The 22,945-nt window shown below is 40.5% G+C and overlaps 1 protein-coding gene across 1 annotated transcript in view; it reads left to right on the forward strand.

The window, feature by feature from the left end:
* The first annotated feature begins 17,724 nt into the window (after positions 1-17,724).
* Positions 17,725-22,945, forward strand: part of FBXL5 (F-box and leucine rich repeat protein 5) — a 49,754-nt gene continuing 44,533 nt past the window's right edge. The window contains exon 1 of the mRNA XM_081247941.1: positions 17,725-17,889. Within this exon, the coding sequence (XP_081104067.1) occupies positions 17,806-17,889 (84 nt within the window). The 5' untranslated portion in view covers positions 17,725-17,805. The remainder of the gene's footprint in view (positions 17,890-22,945) is intronic.

Below are 22,945 nucleotides of genomic sequence, written 5' to 3' on the forward strand. Positions count from 1 at the left end.
ATCGGGAACATTTTATTTAATGTGATTAGTATGCTGTCTGTTCATTCCAGTCTGAGATACACAAGGGCAGTTCTCACATATCCGATTAACCCTGTTTCTTTCCTTTGTTTTTAATTGGATTAACTATTAAAGCACTAGTGAGTAGTACTACACTAATTCTGCTTTTCAGTGGACAGTCTTATTTCATCCAAGAGGATGATAAATTTAATGTCTCATAATCATTCTTTAGTGTTTATGAAAAGTAAGCTGTAATATTTCATATTCTTTAATTACCAAGTGTGTATAACTCAATTTTTGATTCAGGGTCTTAGAAAGCTAGTGAATCTAACCAGATTTTTTTTCTTGAATGCATCAATTTTTTTTTCTGGGCTATAATGGTTAAAAGTTTGAGACAGGCTGGAAACACTAAAAAATAGACAAAATATATGAAACAATGTTTTTAAAGACACTGGACATCTGTCAGTGAAGAACAGGCAATAAAGGACATGAATCCTGAGTGAGAGGAAACAAACAAGGTGAATTCTGTGATGACTCCAGCTTACTGCCTTGAGAGAATTTCCAGGCCTCAGCACAGCCATGGGGACCACAGGAAGAGCCTGGTGGGGTCCCTCGTTCAATAAGATAGAGCTGAGAGCCTGGTGAAACCAAAGTGGCTAGAATTTGCAGCACAGAGTACTAGAGAGGAGAGAGCTGCACAGAAAGAGAACTCTAGAAATCTGGAAAGAATCTCCCTTGAGTTTTCAGGTGAGTACTGATCAGTGCATGCAAGTGAGGAAATTACCTGAGGCCAAGAAAAGGACCACCTAAAAATATTAGAGGTAAGAGACCCCAGCTCAAAGAGGGCTGGAAATAATGGCTGTTCCCACAAGACATACTGGAAAAGCATCATTCACAGAGCAGTGGATAGAGTACATAGAAGGGTCTTGCCTCAACTGTGGGGAATAATTAGCCCTAGGCTGAGCACTGTTCTGTTTTGTCTTGTATTTAAAGCAGTATCTGAAAACATCAAATTGTTTCCCAGTAACTGTGCCAGAACAAAGACCTCCAGGAATACAAAAATATCCAGTACCTAGAAAGGTAAATCTTTCATTGTCTGGCATCCAATCAAAAATTACCAAAGATGCAAATAAGTGGGAAAATAGGACCCATACTAAGGAGACAAATCCATTGAAACTGATCCAGATGTTAAAATTTGCAGACATTATATTGTAACTCTTCCATATATTCAAAAAGTTAAGTAGAGACATGGAAGATAGACCAAACTTCTAGAGGTGAATACTACAATGTGTGGAATATAAAACACTGGGTGGGATTAATGGCAGATTTGACATTGCAGAAGAAAAGATTTATGAGTTTGAAGACGTGTCAATAGAAACTATCCAAAATCAAGCACAGAAACGAGACAATGAGTAAGCTGTGCACAACTTTCTAATGCGCCTGTAATAGGAGACTAAGAGATGGGGAAAGAAATCTGAAGCATTTATTTAAGGAAATAGCTTAAAAATTTTTTTAAATTACAGAAACTGTAAACCCACCGATCTAAGGAGGTCAATGAACCCCAAGCACAAGCAGCATGAAAACAACTACACCAAAGCACATCATAATCAAATTGCTTAAAACCAGTGATAAAGATAAAATCTTAAAAAACACCAAAGGAAAAAAGGCATTGTTTCCAAGATGAGAATGACATCAGATTTCTTTTAGAAAATATTCAATTGAGACAGCAATAGACAAACTTATTTAATGTATTAGAAAGAACCCTGTCAATCTAAAATTTTATGCCCAGAGAAAATATTTCAAAAACAGGCAAAATAATTTTTCAGACCAAAGCTGAAAGAATTCATCACTAGCAGATCTGTAATGCAAGAAATGTTAAAGCAAGTCCAGTCTTTCAGGCAGAAAGAAATACACTAGAGACTGGCAAACTATAGTCTGCAACCTTGTTAGTTTACTGCCTGCAATCTAAGAATAGTGTTTACATTTTTAAAATGTCATTTAAAAATATCTCCAGAGATTGTCAAATGCTTCTTAGGGTGCAAAACCACCTCCAGTTGAGAACTACTGGCTCTATATACCCCAGTTAAAATGCAGAGATTGTTGGATTGGATAAAAGAGCAAGACCCAATTATATGCTGCTTATAAGACACAAATACGTTAAAAACAAAAAAATGCAAAAAGAAATGTGATGGTAACACCAATCAAAAGAAAGCTAGAGTGACTATTGTTATTAGACAAAGTAGATTTCAGAACAAAGAATACTGCCAGGTGTGAAGAATGTAAAATGATACAACCACTTTGGAAAATACTTTGTCAGTTTCTTGTAAAGTTAAACATGCATCCATATGATCTAGCCATTCTATTCTTAGATATTTACCCAAGAGAAAAGGAAATATTTGTCCATGCAAAGACTTTTACATAAATGTTCATAGAAGCGCTATCATTTTCTAATAACCAAAATTAGAAATAACCAAAGTGTCCATCAACAAGTGAGTAAACTGGTATACAATCAAAAACATACAATGGAATACTATACAGCAATAAAAAAGGAATGAACTATTGATATATACCACAACATTGATGAGTTTAAAAAACAATTATGCTGAGTGAAAGAAGTCAAACAAATGATTCCATTTATATAAAATTCTATAAAATGAAAACTAACTACATGGAGGCAGAAGATCAGTAATTGCTGCAGAAAGGCAGGGGTGGGGGAGAGCAGGAAGGAGGGCTTACCCAGGATACCATGAAACTTGGGGATGGTGGGGATATTCATTATCCTGATTCAGGTGAAAGCTTCTTGTGTTTATAAAAGATCAAACTGTACATTTTAAATATGTGTGGTTCACTGTATGTCAGTTATACCTCCATAAAGCTTTTACAAAAGTTTGTGCCAGAAAAGTTAAATGTACACTATCTTTATTTCTTTCAGAATATCTTAATGTTTTTCATATGTTGTGAAAACCTGGGGAGCATGTAATAGCTAGGGTGATTACTGCCATGACAGCAATGCCTTTTGGAACTTTCAGATGTGTTTGAATGTTGAAATAAATCCCTGTAGTTAAGATAGTTCATCAAGAATGCTGAAAATATCAGTTAAGTATGTCATGTTATTACTTAGATATTGTCTTTGGAACTATTTCACAAATAGCAATTGCTTTTCAACTAGGAAAAAAAATAGTTGACCAAGTAATACTAAATATTTAATAAAAATAAACTTTCACTGTGTTTTTCAATACCTCAGTGAAATCACCAGAATGTCTTTGGATAACAGAATTTTCTTATATTGTACATTAGTTGATAATTACTGAAGCTGGTATTGGGTGCATGGTGATGTTCATTATACCATTGTCTCTACTCTTATTTTAGTTTGAAATTTTTCATCATAAGACATTTTAAAACATATATTACCCAGCAATATATTATCTACTCTAAATATATCTAATTCAGTTTTGTGTGAAGTTACATATAAACAACATAACGTATCCTGTGCGAACTGATCTTGCTACATATATCCAAGAAACTAAAAGCTATGCAGCTATTATCATCAAATTGGATTTTGAAATCTTTATAGACTTGTGATGAGTATTGCTTCTAAATGTTCTGCAGCAGTAAAACAAATGAGCTACTGTGCTGGTACTCTGCATATTTTTTTATTAATTAGATATAAATTTATACACACCATATCCAAACATGCTGTAAGAAAATATGTGAAGCGTTTTCTGTCTCTCAATATGCTTCAATGATGATAGTAAGATTTTATCACTAACAATGGTGGAAAGACTAAGAAATTAGACTGGAAACTTGAATGTATTTTCCCCCTTTCTTTATCAACAAATTCAGCAGGTTGTTTCCTAGGAGATTTAATTTTGAAGATTTTAAGCTTTTATTTAAAAAATACTATTGGCAGTTTAGTAAACCCACATATTAAATTATCTTCATAATAATCTCGTGTACTTTCTTTTTTTTCGCTGTAGAATGTGGCTTGCATGAAATCAAAATTTGCTGTTTAAAATAAATATTTTTCTCCTTATTGCCACTATTTTACACCCCAGATCCAGCAGTTGAACTTGAACAGTTTTCAATTCATCATTTTTTATTCTTTTTGCTTAAAAAATATGGTTTAAGTGCAATTTGTATTAGTTTTATTAAAATGTTACAATTCACAAGTTCAAAAATATCACACTAGATGTTTCCTGACCATCTTTCAAATCAAATGAGAAGACAGCAACCAATTCATGTTTTATTTATCACATTCTCTCCATTAATTGTTCCTTGTAACAGTTGCCACTGCTGAGCATGGTATTTGTGGCAGTAGGCACAGTCCTTGCTCACACTTTGAGTAAGTTGCTCTGGCATTTTCTATGAAAAAGATTTGCTGATTTCAGTCCACAATTAGCTTGTGACCTGTTGTTTTTCAAAGCACTATATTACGCCATTTGATTTGCATTTAGAGGCAATATGAGACTTTGCTTAGTCTCATTTGAATGTTATGCTGAGTCTTTCCATATCTACATGTCAAATAGGAGGGTCAAATACATACTTAGTATGTAACTCATGAGTAGTATAAGTTGTTTAATATGTGTTGAAACTGTCACTTTAACAAATATTGAACGCCTATACAGTATGCCAAGTGTGATGCTAGGCACTTTTACATTTGCTTTCTCATAGATTGCCATAAAGGTTATAGAGCTTGTCCATGATCATGTGGTTGTTTAGTGAAAGAGCCAAAGAGTAGAACCAAAGTACTGTGACATGCATTCAAGTGTCCTTTGCACTATACCATGATTCTAATCATTAAGAGTGGAATGAGATTTTCACAATTAATAGTTGCAATTTTTAACAGTACTATTATGGTTTAAATTTTCACATTAAACCAGGAAGTATTCAACATCTAGAAATTTCTTTTAAAATGAAGCTTATTTAATAAGCTGAAAACACTACCAGTGTTTAAAACCCTAATCTAGTTAGCAATTGGGTGAATTTTCTCCATTAATACCACATGGCCTAAGAGGCTGCATTGTCATCAGAGCAACAACAACAACAAATCTCATATATCTAAAATCTGAAAAGTTAAATCAGCCTACAAGATTTGCATTACAGGAACAAGCTAACTAAATGGTCTTTTTAAAAAAGTGTGTCAATAGGAACTTGATGCAATTCTGTTTGCAATCGGCCACAAGGAAAGTGAATCAACTTCCTCTTACTTCAGCCCAAGGGTGTGGCATGTGGTCTTGAACAACTAAGTTGTGACCCAGATTTCTTTGAAGGACTCCTCTAGAGAACATAAGTGCATGTATACTGTAGTCGTATACTGTAATCATCAGAGTCTTAGCAACAGCTAAATCCATGTCAGCTGAGAGCCCATGGTTTTTGTTTTCATTTTTTGGTTTAGTTTTGGTTTTTTCCTTAATGTCAGGATTTCTGTGCAGTTTTGACTGAAGGTCAGGTAGTCTCATTCTAAGTTTGTGTTCCTTTCCTCAGATAAATTTTAGCTCTGCTCAAGTGGTATAAAATTTCAATTGTTATTACATGTTTTAATACACTGATTGAGGCTCTGGTATGCACAAAGCTCCATTCTAGGCAGTGGAGTTGGTGAGGGGCATGGGAAGGGGTGAGACAAATGTAGCTTAGAGTGCATACTTTGGGCATTCCCTGTGGGCACTCGGATTCAGATAACTTTAGGTACATCTGGCATACTGGTAGGGTGGTCCCAGAAAAGTTTTATGAAATTTACTGAGGTAACTTATGCAAGACAGATCATCTTAAGGGAAAAAGAAACGAGCTGGACCAATACTAAAACCATTGTTGGAGTGAAGGAGGGATTTTGAATGTGATGGTATGGCTGCACCTCAAATTTGCCCTGGTTCAGACTTCCAAGAGCATATCTGATGCCCAGGGAGCTAGAGGGCGCTAAGTGAATACAGTTGAAAGCTACTTCACTAAATACGTGATGCTCAAGTAACCTTCCTTTGGGATCTCTTTAACAGTATGTCACAAAGAAGAAAGCCATTCTTTACTACCTTGGCACCTAAGCTCGTGATAATATGAGAATAGAGGGCTCAGGGGAAGAAAGAAAGAGACACAGTGACTCACTTGTCATCTGGGGTAGCCATATCGCTATAAAGGGAGTGAATTTGTTACTGGGCCTGTGAGAAACATCCCTGGGGATTCAGAGCACTTCTTAGTAGATGGGGAGGTTCTCCTGAAGCTGCAAATTCTGCACTTGCAGGTGAGGCAGTGAATCATTTAGATTCACATATTAATGGTATTGTGACCTCATCTGTACCTGTGGGCTGCTGGGGCCTGGGGTAATATGGGTTATATAAAGATGAAAAAACAGTGTCCCTACTTTCAAAAAGGGCTCACTTTAGTGGGGAAAAAGACATGGTCATATGGATAAAAGTAAAATGCAATATATTCAATATTGTAAGTGATGTACTACACCAGGTACCTTATTGAATGACACATATGAGTATTTGCATCCTATTCTGTAGAAATTGGGGCACCATTAAATGTTTTTAATTAAGGGAGAGTTATCAGATCTACATTAGAAACGTTTCTGACTAGCTGGTTTAGCAGAAGGATTGAATGAGAAGAAGCTACAATCAGGGAGACTGGTAGTTCAAGCAAAAGGTAAGTAGAGCCTAAACTAGGTCCATATCAATGTGAGTAGAGAAGGGGTTGGATTAGAGATGTTTAAGAGGACTGTGTATTTTATTAGATATTCAAGTGATAGAGAGAGCTTTTAAAATAACTCTAAAATCTCTAGAGACTGTATCATACATTAAAAGATACAGATTCTGGTGCTAGACTGCCTACATTAGAATCTTGGCTCTGCTATTAATGGGATAGCCTTGGGCAAATTATGTAGCTCTTCCTTCTCAGTCTATTCATCTGTAAAGTAGGGAGGATAATAGTACCTACACTCCATACAGCCATTCTGTGAAAAGATATAATTTAATACTGTAAGTCCTTAGCAGAGGGCCTTGTACTCAAGTTTGTTTGATATTGTTGTTGTAGCTGGGGTGACTAGATGAACAGTGATAAAAGTCAGGAAGATGAGAATACAAAGACTTGGCAGGCTCAGAGGACAGAAAATGGTGAGTTCACTTTTGGATATACTGAGTCTGGAATTTCTGACACACAGTGTTTATTGAATAACAATAGAAATGAGTGGGGTTTTGTTTTTTAAAGAACTTTGGTTATATGCCAGGCACTGTTATAAACTCTTTACCTGTATAATCCCATTTAATTCTCACACAATGCTGTCAGATAATTTGTATTATTTCCATTTTATAGTTTATTTAGCAAAAGAGTAAACAGGCTTGTGTCTTAACAATATTAACAAAAACCTCGGGGCTTCCCTGGTGGCGCAACGGTTAAGAATCCCCCTGTGCAGGCGACATGGGTTCAATCCTGGTCCGGGAAGATCCCACATGCCGCAGAGCAACTAAGCCTGTGTGCCACAACTACTGAGCCTGCGCTCTAGAGCCTGTGAGCCACAACTACTGAGCCCGCGTGCCACAACTACTGAAGCCCGTGGGCCTAGAGCCTGTGCTCTGCAGCAAGAGAAGCCACCGCAATGAGAAGCCCACACACTGCAACAAAGAGTAGCCCCCGCTCTCTGCAACTAGAGAAAGCCCGCGTGTAGCAACCAAGACCCAACACAGCCATAAATAAATAAATAAATAAATAAATTTATTTTAAAAACCCCACAAAAACCTCATTCCCAGAAGGCAAAGAAAGTTGTGATTTACTCTGCTAGTAGTAAGTGAGAAAGTGGATCAGCTGGGATTGGACCCAGAAAATCTGATTCCCACGCTGGTATGCTGAACCACTATAAAGGCTCAAACCATTTTGAACCTCTGGCTTCTAATATCTCTTAACACTAGAGTCTATTAAGAAACAGTGTCCTATTTTACTTAGTGTTAAATGTTTAATAATAAAAATACCTGTCATTAAGTGAATGGCTACTATATGCCAAGCATTATATGTATAATCTTCAATCTTCAATCTCCACAATAACCTGTCAAGATATTATAATCGATATTTTACTGCAGTGGAGACTAAGGCTCAGAAATGTTCAGGAACTTGCCCATAGTTGCATAATTATGGAAAGATTTGAGCTCCTCTCTGTTTATTCCTGAAGTCTGTTTCATTTCTGTATCATTCATGTAGTAATCTATCGTGCAAATTTAGCTATATTACATTTAGTGTATCATGTCATTGTGTTTTCCAAATGATACCATGAGTTCCATGAATTCTACAACCACCTTATGAAGTTTGAGAATCAGTTTTAATTATGGATGTGTAGTTAAAAACTGGGATAGTATTTTTCAAACTTTAGTTACATAGGAACTATGTATAGGGTCTGAGACCTTGCCCCACATGTATTGAATCAAATTTCCAAGGGTGAGTCTCAGAAATCAGATCTTTAAAAGGATGGGATGTGTTCTTAATCAGGTTCCCAGAGGACTATATTCTGAATAACACTGGAAGGGATGGGGCTAGTTCACATACCCTTGGCATCTGAGCTCTCTGGTTGAAGTCTTATTGTACTTGCATTGTCAGCACCATACAGTTTATTAACTCTTAAGTATTACTTCAGAGCTTCTCTCATTAATTTAGCTGAGAGCAGGCATTTAGCTAAGAACCTTGAAGCAGTACGTATTCTGTCTCCTGTTCTGCCACATATTATTTCCCACTGTCTGCACCCCTTTTCACTGATGAAGCTCTAGGCAGGCTATATGGTAGGACTTGTGTTTAACAGAAAGTGAAGTGTGATGCTGTAGAAGAGGGAAAGAGCATCACAGTACAGTGAAAATGAGAGATCTGGCTTCAAATTCAACTTGTACCTCTGAGCTTTGATTCCCTCGTCGGTAAAACTGGGTTGGCAGAACCTAATTCACAATGTTGTCAGATAATGTGGTGCCTGGTATACAGTTAGTCTTTCAATGACTGATGGCTATCATCAATGTGTAATTTACCCCTATGTTTGGAGAGGAAGATCATACAAGTATTAAGTTGTGTGTAAAAAAAAAAAGGGATATCATTTTTCAGGAATGTTCAGTTAGAGACAGGCAAGATTAAACATGTGTAAGTCTATGATTCTTCATGAATAATAGCATTCCTTTTATTTCGACCCATCCTAAAGCTGACTGAAATTGGACATTTACATTTGGTAAGTATTTCACAACCATCTCTTACTTATTATTTCCCTGCAGACTCGGTCAATATGACTATTTTATTTCTTGTGGCTAGACTGTCAGCTTCACTGTATCCTCATGAAAGAACCTGAGCTAGAATGACGTGCTAAGCCACTCTGGGATGCTTGATCCTCAGAAACTGTGAAACAAATGTTTTAAGCCACTAACTTTTGGGATACTCTGTTATACAGCAATAGATAACTAATACCATGAGACAAAGAGAAAACCTCTATCTTGTTTCAGCCACTGTCATTTTGTATATTCTGTCACTTAACAGCCAAATCTGAGTCCCTCCTTTCTCCTGTTAAATTAATTTGTAGAATTAACCTAAAAAAAAAAAAAAAGTCTTTTGGGCTTCCCTGGTGGCGCAGTGGTTCAGAGTCCGCCTGCCGATGCAGGGGACACAGGTTCATGCCCCGGTCGGCCATGGCTGCTGAGCCTGCGCGTCCAGAGCCTGTGCTCCGCAACGGGAGAGGCCACAACAGTGAGAGGCCCATGTACCGCAAAAAAAAAAAAAAAAAAGAAAAGTCTTTCAAGGTGCTATTTCTGTAGTCCCAGAGACTGAGAACTGGAGGAGACCAAAGAAAGCATCTTGTCCAATCTCTTCATTTTATAGGTGAAAGTAACAGCTAATATTTAGTGTTTCCTGTGCCAGGCTCTTTGCTAAGTTTTATATAACATGTAATTCTCAGGATATACTGTGAGGTAGAGACTCACTGTCCTATTTTACAGGTGAGGAAACTGGGTCCGCACTCCTACACACTTTGCCTTACTGTCTCTCTATTGTTAAAGAATACTTTCAAACAGTTCTATCACAAGCATATGCCAATGTTTTATTACAATCTTGCACATAAAGGAAAAAATCTGTAGTCATCCAAAGAATCATCTTGCTAGAGACGTTTTAGGAAAAGTGACTGGAACGAATCACAAACTAGTTATAAAGAAAATAATGATTGGTTAAAGGTTAATTAACTCTTGATCTGGGTTGTTGGTGACTGATTTCCCATAATAGAGAAGCACTTGCCTGGCAGAGTCCTTTTTACATGTGTCATAGATTAATCAATATGTATTAATTATTTATCACCCCTTATCACTCTCAAAAGTGTCTGTACAGATGAGAAAACTGAAGCCCCAGAGTGGGCCATTGATTTGCCTAAGGTCCCATGGAAAGGTAGTTAGTGGCAGAGATGGAATTAGAACTCAGGCCTATGTTTTATGTATTAAACAAGTTGTTCCCTCCAAACCCAGCTATTAGTCAATTAATGGAAATCAGAGGTATATATGACACTCTTGTTTCTTTCTGCCTACATAGCTCTTAACATTTTAAAAATTCCTGGGAGTTGCCTTATGTACCTGGGGATATTTTTTGTACTGTGTTCTGGGTTTATGAGGAAGGAAGGAAACAGAACTGATACTTCCCTAAATACTTTTTTCCCTTCTCTGTAGGCAGAGATTAAGCAATCACCGGCCTGATTTCATCATTACAATGCATGTAAGCCTGACAATTTACAGGAAACTTATTGTTCCTTTCCATTCCAGAAACTTGTGATACTTTCCCTCACTACATGTTGCAAACAGCTAAGTCAGGTTGTCTGTGATAGTAGTCGACACCTTTCCCTTGGGCCGTGTTCACTGCACCATTCAGCAAGTTAGCTCATAATAGAGCCTTTGATTGGAGTTGGTGTTGACTTGGCAATATTTATTAAGAACAGGTAAGTGATACAAAGGTATGTGTAGGAAATGGAAGGCTCTTAACTGTCTGGAACTTTTGCAAAGAAACATTATGGACCACTGTGTACATCTTATCTACACATTTCCACTGGAGTAAATTATGGTCTTCGCATTACCTAAACTGTTTCTTTTCCAAAGATAATCTAAGGAACTGAAGTACTCTATATTTGGACACATATAGTTTGTGGAGTGGCCTACATTCTTCTTTGTCACCTTTCGCTCCTGTTCAGAGGTCAATAGCACATATTAGGCATTTAGTTTGTTGCCATAAACTGATGGCAGAGAGATGTCTTGCAGTGTAAGGTTAAGTACAGGTTGTAGGATGAGGAAGACATAGATTTATATCCCTGATTTTCCACTCACTAGCTCTATGACCTTGGACAAGTCAATAACTCTAAACATTATTTTCCTTTTCCCGTCAAGTGGGAAAAACAGTAGAACCTTCCACATATGGTAGTTGTGAGGATTACACATGACAATTCATGTAAAGCACTTATAATACATGTTAAGACCTCAATACATCTTAATTATTGTTTTCTTCTGTTTACCTCCACTTGTGTCTTTTCTCTTTCCTTTAATCCTTCCCCCACTCTGCTTTTCCTCATCTTTTAATTTCTGTCCTATCTGTCCCTTTTTCTTTTATACCCCTTCCTCTTCTCAGCTCTTCTGTTATCCTATGCCTTTGTATATGTCCAAGCATTTCTTTTTTTCATGTATGAGGCATCAGTGAATCACCTCTAGGGGAGAGAGCTCCACACCTTGAAAAAAAGGGCACAGTAAGTAGCACCCGTATTCCAATCTGATGACTTATTCTTATTTATTTAATTTATTTTTGGCTGCGTTGGGTCTCAGTTGTGGCATGCAGGATCTTCGTTGAGGCATGCAGGATCTTTTGTTGTGGCGCGCAGGCTCTTTATTGCGGCGTGCGGGCTTCGCTCTAGTTGTGGAGTGCGGGTTTTCTCTTCTCTAGTTGTGGCATGCCGGCCCAGTTGCCCCGTGGCATGTGGGATCTTAGTTCCCTGACCAGGGATCGAGTCTGCATCCCCTGCATTGTAAAGCGGATTCTTTACCACTGGACCACCAGGGAAGTCCCTGATGCCTTATTCTTTTAGTGATGAACATGCTCCAAAAATGCAAACTTAAAGTTCTGGGAATGGACACAGACTCACTGTGAGAACAAGGGGCCACGGAACAGGAAAAGGCCCAATGTGGTAGATGCCCCCCACCCCAACTTTCTAGCAACTATTTGGGCTTTAAAAAGATGTGGCAGCTAGGGCGGCCTAGCCAAAGTGAAGACGGTCCTGTATGTATGTCCTATAGGAAGTGCAACAGGGGCTTGGTGGTCTAAAGAAGAGAAGTCAGCTAGAACTCACTGGAATGGCTTCCTACTGACAAGCTGGGAAAGGCCCATGTCAGAAGGAAGGGACCGCGTGGCAGGAGATGAAGGGGCAACTCTCCTGACACAGGTACAGGAAGCATTCCAGGACTCTATATGTCTGTGCAGTAGGCTGGGGCTTCCGAGAGACTGGATATAGCTCTGAAATGATGGATCTAATGGTGATTGATATTAATTAAACTGAAATCTTAAAAAAAACTTAGTTTTTCAAATACAAAATTTGGAAAAAAATTTTTGTTAAAATTTTGAGAAAAAAGCAGCTCCCCTCTCGCCTAAATCAGCCACAGTCCCACCACCAAAAGACAGCCACTGTCAACATTTTGATATATTTCCTTTTATTCCCTTTCAAATGCATTTATAAAATACAGTTGCCATAAGGTTGTTTGTATTATATTCATTTCTGTATTCTGACATTAAAAGTAAACATGCTCATTTAAAACATTGGAAAGAATAGAAAAATATAAGGGAAGGAGGGACTCATCTATAACTTTTGTCAATCAGAGGAGACATTAAGGCTTTGTGTCATTTATGCCATCCTTTTTATGCATTTTTGTAAGCTTGTTGTGAATTATGTGCAATTTTGATTCTGCTTTTTTCAGTTAACCTTATATCATACCTGTTTCCCCAAGGTCATTAAAAACACTATCCCTACCCTCAAAGATGCTTCCAGTCCTACCAGGAAAATTGATTTGGACCCAAGGGCGTCATAAGCAGAGTAACCAGAGGCAGAGCAGATTAGATACAATTTTGGGATAAACATAAAATGGCTCTACCTGCAATTAGCCCGGTTGCTACTGATTATATATAATCGGACATTTTAGTATTTTTAAAGATTTAAAAGTCTTTTAAAATGCATTATTATTAACAAATTTTTATAACTGTAAGAACAATAGGCGAACACAGTAAAATATTAAAACTGTATCAAAGGGTATGTATTTAAAAGGCATTTAACTGTTTTCCATCCTAGAAGCCCTGCTCACAAATTTCTGCTGTCTTATCCTAGAAACACATACTATACTTTTTTTTTTAAACACAAAAGAGAACATATTTTACGAAGTGTTCTCTACATTGTTTTTCTTCTTAACTTTGAATATCTTGGCTTCATTCCATATCAGCAAACATAGATCTACCTTATACTTTTTAACAGATGCCTATTTGTCCATTGAATGAATGTACTATAATTTATGTATCTAATAGCCAGTTGATAGACAGCTAGTTGTTTCCAATTATTTTTGTCATTGTGCAAAAGATTTTATTATATCTTTTGTGACAAGCTTTTCTTTCCATAGTGTTATGGGCTGAATTGTGTTCCTCCCAAATTCATATATTGAAGCCCTAATCCTCAGTATGTCAGAACGTGACTGTATTTGGAGATAGGGCCTTTAAAGATGTGATTAAGTTAAAATGAAGTGGGTAGGGTGGGCCCTAATGCAATCTTCCTGGTGTCCTTATTTGAGAAGGAGATTAGGACATAGACACCAGACATACACAAGCACAGAGCAAAGGCCACGTGAGGACATTGTGAGAAGGTGGCCATTTGCAAGCCAAGGAGAGAGGACATGGAAGAAATCAAACCTGCTGACACCTCAGTGTTGGACTTCCAGAACTGCAAGTAGAGAAATTTCTGTTGTTTAAGTCTGTGATATTTTGTTATGACAGCCCCAGCAAACGAATACACACAGGCACTCATCTGTATATAGTGAAAACCAATGGGGAAATAGCACTCACTATTTAAGTTTAAAGAAAGAAAGTAAAAGTTTGGGGCAAAATGCAGGCTTATGTATATTTCATTTTCTGAGGTCCATGTGCATATAAAGTCTCTGAAAGGAAAATGAAAAAAAAAAACACACCCCAAAACCAAAACAAACCGTAGCATCTGGCCTCACATTCCAACTCAGTGGCTATCTTTTCTTTTAATAATGCCCTCATCCCTGCTAAGAGCTTTACTCCCAAATCAACTTAGCATGCTGCAGCAATTGTTGATTGGCTATTCTGACTGACAGTAAGCATCAACTCTGGTACTGAGTTAGGACAGGGATTCCAGCTGTTGAGGATAGCAACAGCTTTTCATTGCCTGCTTTCACAAGTAACCCACTGCAGGGTAAAGTGCTGTCACATACTCAGCTAAATGGAGTTAAATATAAATGCCTTAGAACTGACTTTCCCTGACCAGTAACCCTCTCCAGGGCCCTCAAAACCAGGGTTGGAAAATACCAGTGAAGAGGCCTCATGTCATCATACATTTAGGTCACCAGGGAATGATGTGGCATTTTCTTCCCCTGTAGCATGCTGTTTTCAGAGAGAATGAGAGAAGGAAAGAACGAATTACCAATCCACCAGGCACTATACACTTTGCATCTTCACTGCTCTGTTCATATGCCTTATCTAGTTTTCTTGTTACCCACAGCTAGATGGTCTATTAGAATTCCTTCGTTTTCATTCACCAGAAGAAATCATAAAGGCACGATTAAACCGACAACCTTAGCCTTAATAACATTTCCTGATCTGATGTAGTTGTAGGAACCTATAAAAATGATGCTACACTGATCAATGTTTTCTTTTTGGGGCTACAGTTTAATGTAAATCAATCATTTGTTCTGAGTATATCAGGTGATTAATTATTATCTTACTCAGCATATGGAGCAAATGTTAATAACTTCTTCTGAAGGGAAGAATGACCCACAGGACTTATTTTTTTATATTACTTTATTTCTTTCATTTTGTCATCTTAAATTCCCTGAAATGGCCAGTCCAACGTGGCTGTAGTTTAGCTAACTACACAGCTTCAAATTCTAGGTTACAGTGAAACTGTGGGTGGATAGACGTTTTTGTTGTTAAACACATATTTAATGTGCCTGGTTCTAGGGCTACACTGGTGAACAACAGACACAAACAGGTATTGGGAAATAAAACATGGTGTATTAAAAGCTAGTTAAAATGAGGAAATTACAGAATGCCATGAACTTCCCTCATTCCTTCTTTCTTTATTCAGCTATTGAGTACTAAGTGTATGTAAGATAGGCATTGTTCTAAGTGCTGAGGATAAAACTATGTGCATATTCTCATGGAGCTCATTGCTCTATATAACTGGTTGACCTGAGGTCTGGGTCTACATTCCAAGATAGCTAGAGTGACAGATCAGAATGAAGTAAAGAAATAGATGGAAAATAAGAAAATGTCTTCTGGGGCATATTAAAAAATATAGAGGCAAAGCCATAGTGAAAGAGTAGAATTTTAAAAGAAAGGAGAAGGGGAGAGGATGGGAGAAAATGAGAGAGATATCAAGGACCTTATCTATATTCTAGTACTTAGGTGTTATTCCTGTTTCTAGGACAGACTCTGTATAAACCGTCATCTCTGTATCTCACACAACTAACAGGGTGCCTGGGACGGTGTTATTGGACCTAGATTTATATGTCCGGATTACTCGCTAATTTGTGGGATGCTAGGTAATTACCAGAATGCTTTCAATACTTAGTTTCCTACAGTACTACCTCACAGATTTGTTTTATTTAATAATGATAGCTTACAGACAGTACTTACTATGTGCTAAGTACTATTATAAACAATTCAAATGTATGAACTCTCTTAATTCTCATAACAATCCTATGAGGTAGGTATTTGTCTTAGTCAGCTCAGACTGTTATAAAAAAATACCATAGATTGGGTGGCTTATAAACAGCTGAAATTTGTTTGTCCTGGTCCTAGAGGTTGGAAGTCCAAGATCAGGGTGTCAGCATGGTGAGGGCCAGACTGCTGATTTCTCCCTGTGTTCTCACATGGGGAAGAGCAGAGAAGGGAAGCAAGCTCTCTAGGGGACTCATTATTAGGATTTTACCTTCATGACGTCATCTAATCCTATTATCTCCCAAAGGTCCACCTCCTAATAACACCACATGAGGGGTAGGGTTTCAACATTTGAATTTGAGGCAGGCACAAGCACTGAGTTCATGGCTGTATTAACCCCATTTTATATACGAGGAGACTGAGGCACAGAGAAGTCACGGTAGCTTGCTCAAGGTCATACATGTAGTATATGGCAAACGAGGAATCCAACTTCATCTCCAAAATATGCTTTTAAACACTGCTCATATTGCCTCTCAATAAATGGCACATAGTAAGATTAGAGACAAACGCATTCTTCTGCAAAGTTCTTTCTTACAACCTTCTACTCCATCATTTATTGAATATTTATCAAGCCCTTATATTGTCATGGAACTGTGATAGATAATACAGATACAAGGGGTGAACAGAACATCCGGTTCTTGCTCTCCTGGAGTTTCTTGTCATTAAGCAAATAACATAACCCTTCCCAGGTTCTCAGCCTTCCCTGTTTTCTCCCATTTCTCTGTCTATTAATCCTCCAGCCAGCCAGTCCAGGGTTGATCTGGATGAGCAAAGCCCGTAATAGGGTCTTCCTAGGTCTCCTGGAGGGCTGGGGCCGGGATGAGGTGACCTGTCCGGAAAAGCCAGACTGACCCTTTTCTTGGCAGTGACCTGGTTTGTCTCTTCTTTCTCTCTGAGCCTCGGGTTAAAATGGAGGAATGTGTCTCGAACTTCTTTTCCGCACTAACTTTCTCTGATTATTTACCCTCCTCCCCAGCACCCAAGGCCTTTCTGACATCCCTGACCCGGCGTCCCTGTGCTTGAGGTACATTCCTACCTCCTTGATCCCCAGGAGACATTTTCCCCCCGTGGGGTCTCCGGAATTCCACGCGGCCCTTCCCTTTCGCCCGCCCCGGAGGAGATGCGTGGTCCCCGCCCAGCCTCCAGACCCAGGCTCCGAGCCCGCCCCGAGCCCACGGGCCGCCCTTGTCCGGTTCTGCCCCACGTCCCCGTTTTCCTCATGGGACGCAAGTTTTGGGAGCCCCCAGTCCTGGTTCCCCCTATCTCTGGGACCTCTGACCAGCGGTCAGGGAGGTCGGCGCTCGGGCCGGCGGCCGGGCCGGCATCGGCATGGGCAGGGAGGCGAAGGGCGGCTCAGGAGGGCCGGGGCGCGCACAGCGCAGTCGCCCAGGCGGACCAGGCGGACCGGGCGGTCGGGCCGACCGCGGCCATTGTACTCGGTTGCCTCGGCCTCAAGACCTGGTGGGCATAGCGGCAAAAGGCGCTGACAGCACCCTAAAACGACACCCCCTCCTCTCAGATCATGTGTTTTCTGTTGCGAAACATAACAGACAAACAGGGAAACGACTTGGTTTCTTTTTCTGGCGCAGAAGGAGGACGAGGAACGAGAGTTGAGCAAGGAGGTGAAAGCGCGAGCCTCCACCGCGCGCCCGGTCACGTGGTGCCGCAGGGACCGCATGGCGGCGACCCGCGCGCCCCCGCGTCCCGGCCGGCCCGGCAGCCCGGGCGCGCGCTCCGACGGGGCGGGCGCATGCGCATGGCGGGGCGCCGCCTCTGCCCCGCGGCGAGGGTGTCTATGGAGAGGCGGCGGCCGCGCCTGCTGAGGCGGCGGCTGAGGCGGTGGCGATGGCGCCCTTCCCCGAAGAAGTGGACGTCTTCACCGCCCCACACTGGCGGATGAAGCAGCTGGTGGGGCTCTACTGCGACAAGGTAACGGTGTGCGGGGCCTCTGGCTCTGGGCGGCGCGGGCGGAGGGGAGGAGCGGGCCGGATCCCTGGGCTGCCGGGCCTGCGCGGCGCCCTCAGCCCCCGGGGGCCGCGCCTGGCGAATTGCAGCCTGCGCAGCTGTCAGCGTCGTGCTCGCTGCCCCGCACCTTCCGCGGGGGGCCCACGCCCCGCACGGCTGGCGGCCTCGGATGTGCCCTCGGAGCTCGTGGCGCGGCCCCTTCCCGGCCGAGGGCCTGGCCACCCGCCGCCCTCGGGGCGGGCTCCCCGCGGCCGCGCCAGGCCTCCCGCCCCTGCCCCCTGAGGGAGGGGGCCCGTGCGCCCCTACCGACCTCTGGGGACCCCGGGCCGGCCACCTGCGGTGGCTTCCTCTCCCCCTGGCTCAGGCTGTTTCTGTAGTTGTTCGCCACCTCCCCCATCAATACTGCCCCCCGCTCTATCCCCGGCCTGTGTTGGGCCTCCCCTAATTCTGCTTAGGAACATCCATCCATTCTTCTTCTGAACCTCTGGCCCGCTTTCTGGCTCAACGAACACCTTCTCCCAACTCCTCCCTGCTCATTTTACGCCCCAGCTTTTCTCTGGTTTGATTTAGGAGAAAACTCAGGTTTCGTGGCTTACGAACCAGAGAACCTTCACTCTTCTTTTGTGGTCATCTTTTTCCCTGCAACTTTTATTGTCCGGAGCGTTTACTAGATGTCGATTTTGTTATAAGACAGCTATTCTCTGTTGGAATTCTTTACGTGGGCTCGAATAAAAGGGCTTCGGAACAAGTTGATTTAACTGCGAGAACCTTTTTGCACTCTTAATTGGTGCAGCATAAGCTGAAAAAGCACTTTTGTGGAGATAGTTCAGGGCTGTTTGCTAATGCTTTTTTGAGTCCACATTTTTGTCAAAAATTTATGTTGGGGAGAGTCCACATACGGATATTCTGAGAACTTCAGGCAATCCTGCTTCATGTAGAAATGAACCAAACAAAAAGCATTTAAAGACCTATTGCTTAAGCATGGAAATCAACTTTGATGAACTTAAAGAAATTACATAGCACTAAGCAGAACCGCTGTTGCGAGAAAAGAGGTGTTCTTATAGCCCATGAGGTGGTTGGAGGATGCCTCGTGTTCAGTGCCAGGCCACACTTAAAAAGCACCCACAACCATCTTTTCCCTTCCTCCATTTTGAAAATTAAAAATACCCGATTTAGATACAGGTTTAAATACCACGGCAGTCTAGGACAGTGGTTCTCAACATTGTTTGCTCAGTAGAATCACCCTAAAGCTGTTCTCAAGTCACTAAAATCAGCATCTCTGAGGCTGGGACCCAGGCATCAAGTATAATTTAAAGCTCTCCAGGTGAGTCCAGTGTGAAGCCAAGGGTGAGAACACTTATCCAGGAGAAACATAATGGGTAAGCCGTTAGTTAAGCTGTCTAACTATGGAATTAAAAAAAAAATTATTTAATTTATTTAGTTTTGGCTGCATTGGGTCTTTTTGCTGCACGCGGGCTTTCTCTGGTTGCTGCAAGCGGGAGCTACTCTTTGTTGCAGCGGCCGGGCTTCTCATTGCGGTGGCTTCTCTTGTCACGGAGCGTGGGCTCTAGGCGTGCGGGCTTCAGTAGTTGTAGCACACGGGCTCAGTAGTTGTGGCTCGCGGGCTCTAGAGTGCAGGCTCAGTAGTTGTGGCGCATGGACCCAGCTGCTCCGCGACATGTGGGATCCTCCCTGACCAGGGCTCGAACCTGTGTACCCCTCATTGGTGGGCAGATTCCTAACCACTGTGCCACCAGGGAAGTCCTAGATTTTTGAGTTAGCTTACTGTAGTGTTTTTACCTGCTCTGGCTTTTGAACTTAGTTATTCTGACAGCATCCTTTAATTGCAGGAAAGAAAAAAATGGGGAAGTTTTTTTACTTTCTCAAAACCAAAAAGGGGAAGTTAATGAGGAGTAATAGAATTTGAGGTCTTCTCTCTAGACTGGGGAGAGGTAGTCCAGGACCACCTGAAATTGTTATGGAAATTTTGGTACATGTGTACATTTTTCTAGGAGGTTTGTGGCTTTCATCATGTTTCCAAATGATTGTGACCCTCCCAAAATGGTTAAGAATCACAGCTTTATCTAGCTACGTGCTAGACTAACCAGCGTATTTAAAAAATTGAAGTCAGTCACTAATGTTGTGTGTCATTACCTGGTGATTGAGAACGTTAGAACAAATTTTGAAAATACAGTGCCCATTTTAAAAACAATATTTGAGTCAAATAAGATTCTTTTTGTTAGTTAAATGTCCCCTTTTGAAATAACTAGGAAAGCATTTTCAATTTGACATAGCAGAAGTTAAAATTATCACTAATTTTGAGTTAATTAGATGTAGTTAATGAGATTGTTGTATAAATTCATCAGGAAGATTAAAAATTCCAATTTTCTGAACTGTGGATCAGAGATCAAGGTGATTTAGGGAAAAAAAAAAAAACTGCATAGGAATTATACATCCGGATTTCTTCTTGATACTGATAGTTAATTGGAATCTCTCCTAGGATTCCCTTTGGGAGCTAAAGGGGAAAAATGTATTTTATAATGGTAATTGTCCTAAAGGAGTATATGTTTTTATTCATTAGGCATCTCAACTTTTTTAAAAAATTATTTTATTTTATTTATTTTTGGCTGCGTTGGGTCTTCATTGCTGCACGCGGGCTTTCTCTAGTTGCCGCGAGCAGGGGCTACTCTTCGTTGTGGTGCGCAGGGTTCTCATTGCAGTGGCTTCTCTCGTTGCGGAGCACGGGCTCTAGGCATGTGGGCTTCAATAGTTGTGGTACGTGGGCTCAGTAGTTGTGGTTCGTGGGCTCTAGAGCGCAGGCTTAGTAGTTGTGGTGCATGGGCTAAGTTGCTCCACGAAATGTGGGATTTTCCTGGACCAGGGCTCGAACCCGTGTCCCCTGCATTGGCAGGCGGATTCTTAACCACTGCACCACCAGGGAAGCCCTCAATTTTTGCCTTTACCATGTTTTGCCTGTACAGACCATGGGTATCCAGCCCAAACAGCATATAGTAAAACTTTACAAAATGAGAACTAGTTTTTGTACTTAAGCGAAAAAGATACAAAATATGTTATTTCATCGTATTCTTTATGTTGACTCTGAATGCCCAGTAATTATAAAGAAGTCAGTTTTATTTTGAATATTGACTTTTCAAGTACGATATATTTTAAAAGCATCCATTTATTTATTAGCAACAACAATTATTTATGTGCTTAGACTAGTTTATTTAGAATATTCTGAAGTTGTGGGCCATTTTTTTTTTTTTGAGAAGATGTTGGGGGTAGGAGTTTATTAATTAATTAATTTATTTTTGCTGTATTGGGTCTTCGTTTCTGTGCGAGGGCTTTCTCTAGTTGTGGCAAGCGGGGGCCACTCTTCATCGCGGTGCACGGGCCTCTCACTATCGTGGCCTCTCTTGTTGTGGAGCACAGGCTCCAGACGCGCAGGCTCAGTAGTTGTGGCTCACGGGCCTAGTTGCTCCGCGGCATGTGGGATCCTCCCAGACCAGGGCTCGAACCCGTGTCCCCTGCATTAGCAGGCAGATTCTCAACCACTGCGCCACCAGGGAAGCCCATGAAGTTGTGGGCCATTTTAAATATTGCTGTATTATATCTAATTTAATACCTCGCTCATGGGTTTCCTTTTACATTTATAAAAGGTTTTATGGAAAGATTTTTCACTGCTGTTATCCAGACAGCAGTCCTTTTGGGTACGTAAAGGCAGAGATATTTCTGTTTTATAGCTGGGGATTTGTAGAGCTAGATTAGTTAGACCGAGTTTACATAAGCAGTTAGTGATAGATCCAGATGGAAACCCAAGTCAGGATCATGATTCCTAGTTTAATTTTCTTCATATAAAACCAGAGTAGTTTCTCAAAAAATTTTCTGGTGACAGTCTATTATGAAATCTTTCTGCTAATTCACTGACCTTCCAAATTAGGATGATTTTAGGCAATATTTACATTGGATCACATCCTTTTTTCCAGTTTATTCCAATTCCTCAGTTTTTCCTCTAATCCTCAAAACTTGACAACATTAATTCTGCCAGTGAGCATGGAGTTTCTACTGTCACTTGGCCCTGTAGTAGCTTGTATTGGCCATGTGAGATGTAGTTCCTATTCTTTAGGAGATTACAGTCTAACATTTGTGCTAGGATGGAAATCCAAATGCCCGATAGTGGGAGCAAAGGGAGGTATTTGATCAGCTCTACATTAAAGTGTCAGGAGTGGGCTTATAGTCTCTTTGAACTGATTTCTGAGAACAAGGTAGGTGATGGTTGTAAAGATGTGCATAGTACAGAGCTTTCCAGACTTTACAATAAACCAGCTATAAAAAATTCAAGTAATGGAGGCTTTATGGAGTGCCCAAGTTTTTCAGGTAAGGATATTACCTGAAGGGCCATCTACTTTATCATTTTATAAAGATAGGACATTTAGTGAGCAAAGCCATAGGGAGAAAATAAGCTCAGAATAATTCGAATAGATTATTTTTTAAAAATTGAATGAGTATAGCTTTATGAAGAATTCATTTAGTTTTCCTCGATTTTCTGTTTCTCTGCATATCTGTAAAACCTGTTATTGACTGACATTGGGTTATTGGAGAGAATACGTTTTGAATTGAGAGCTAAGGAGAGGAAGGAAAAGGGTATTTAATGAGTTCTTACTACATGCTTACTTACTTTCAATCCTCACAAGAGCCCTGTGAGACAAGTATTATCCCTTATTTAAAGATGAGGAAACAGACTTAGTGGTTAAGTAATTTACCCAACTCACTCAACTAGTAATTAGGGGAGCCCGAATTTTTAACGTTTAGAATTTGTTTCCTTTCTGAAGCCCATGTTTTTGCATTACCTTACTGGTTCTGCTATTTACTACTAGCTATATGATTTTTGCCGCTCCGCAGCATGTGGGATCTTCCGGGACCAGGGCACGAACCCGTGTCCCCTGCATCGGCAGGCGGACTCTCAACCACTGCGCCACCAGGGAAGCCCTAGTTATATGATTTTATGCAGAACGTTTCA

The sequence above is a fragment of the Mesoplodon bidens genome (genome assembly GCF_964165515.1).
Source record: "Mesoplodon bidens genome assembly, chromosome: 1".
Classification (NCBI taxonomy): Eukaryota; Metazoa; Chordata; class Mammalia; order Artiodactyla; family Ziphiidae; genus Mesoplodon; species Mesoplodon bidens.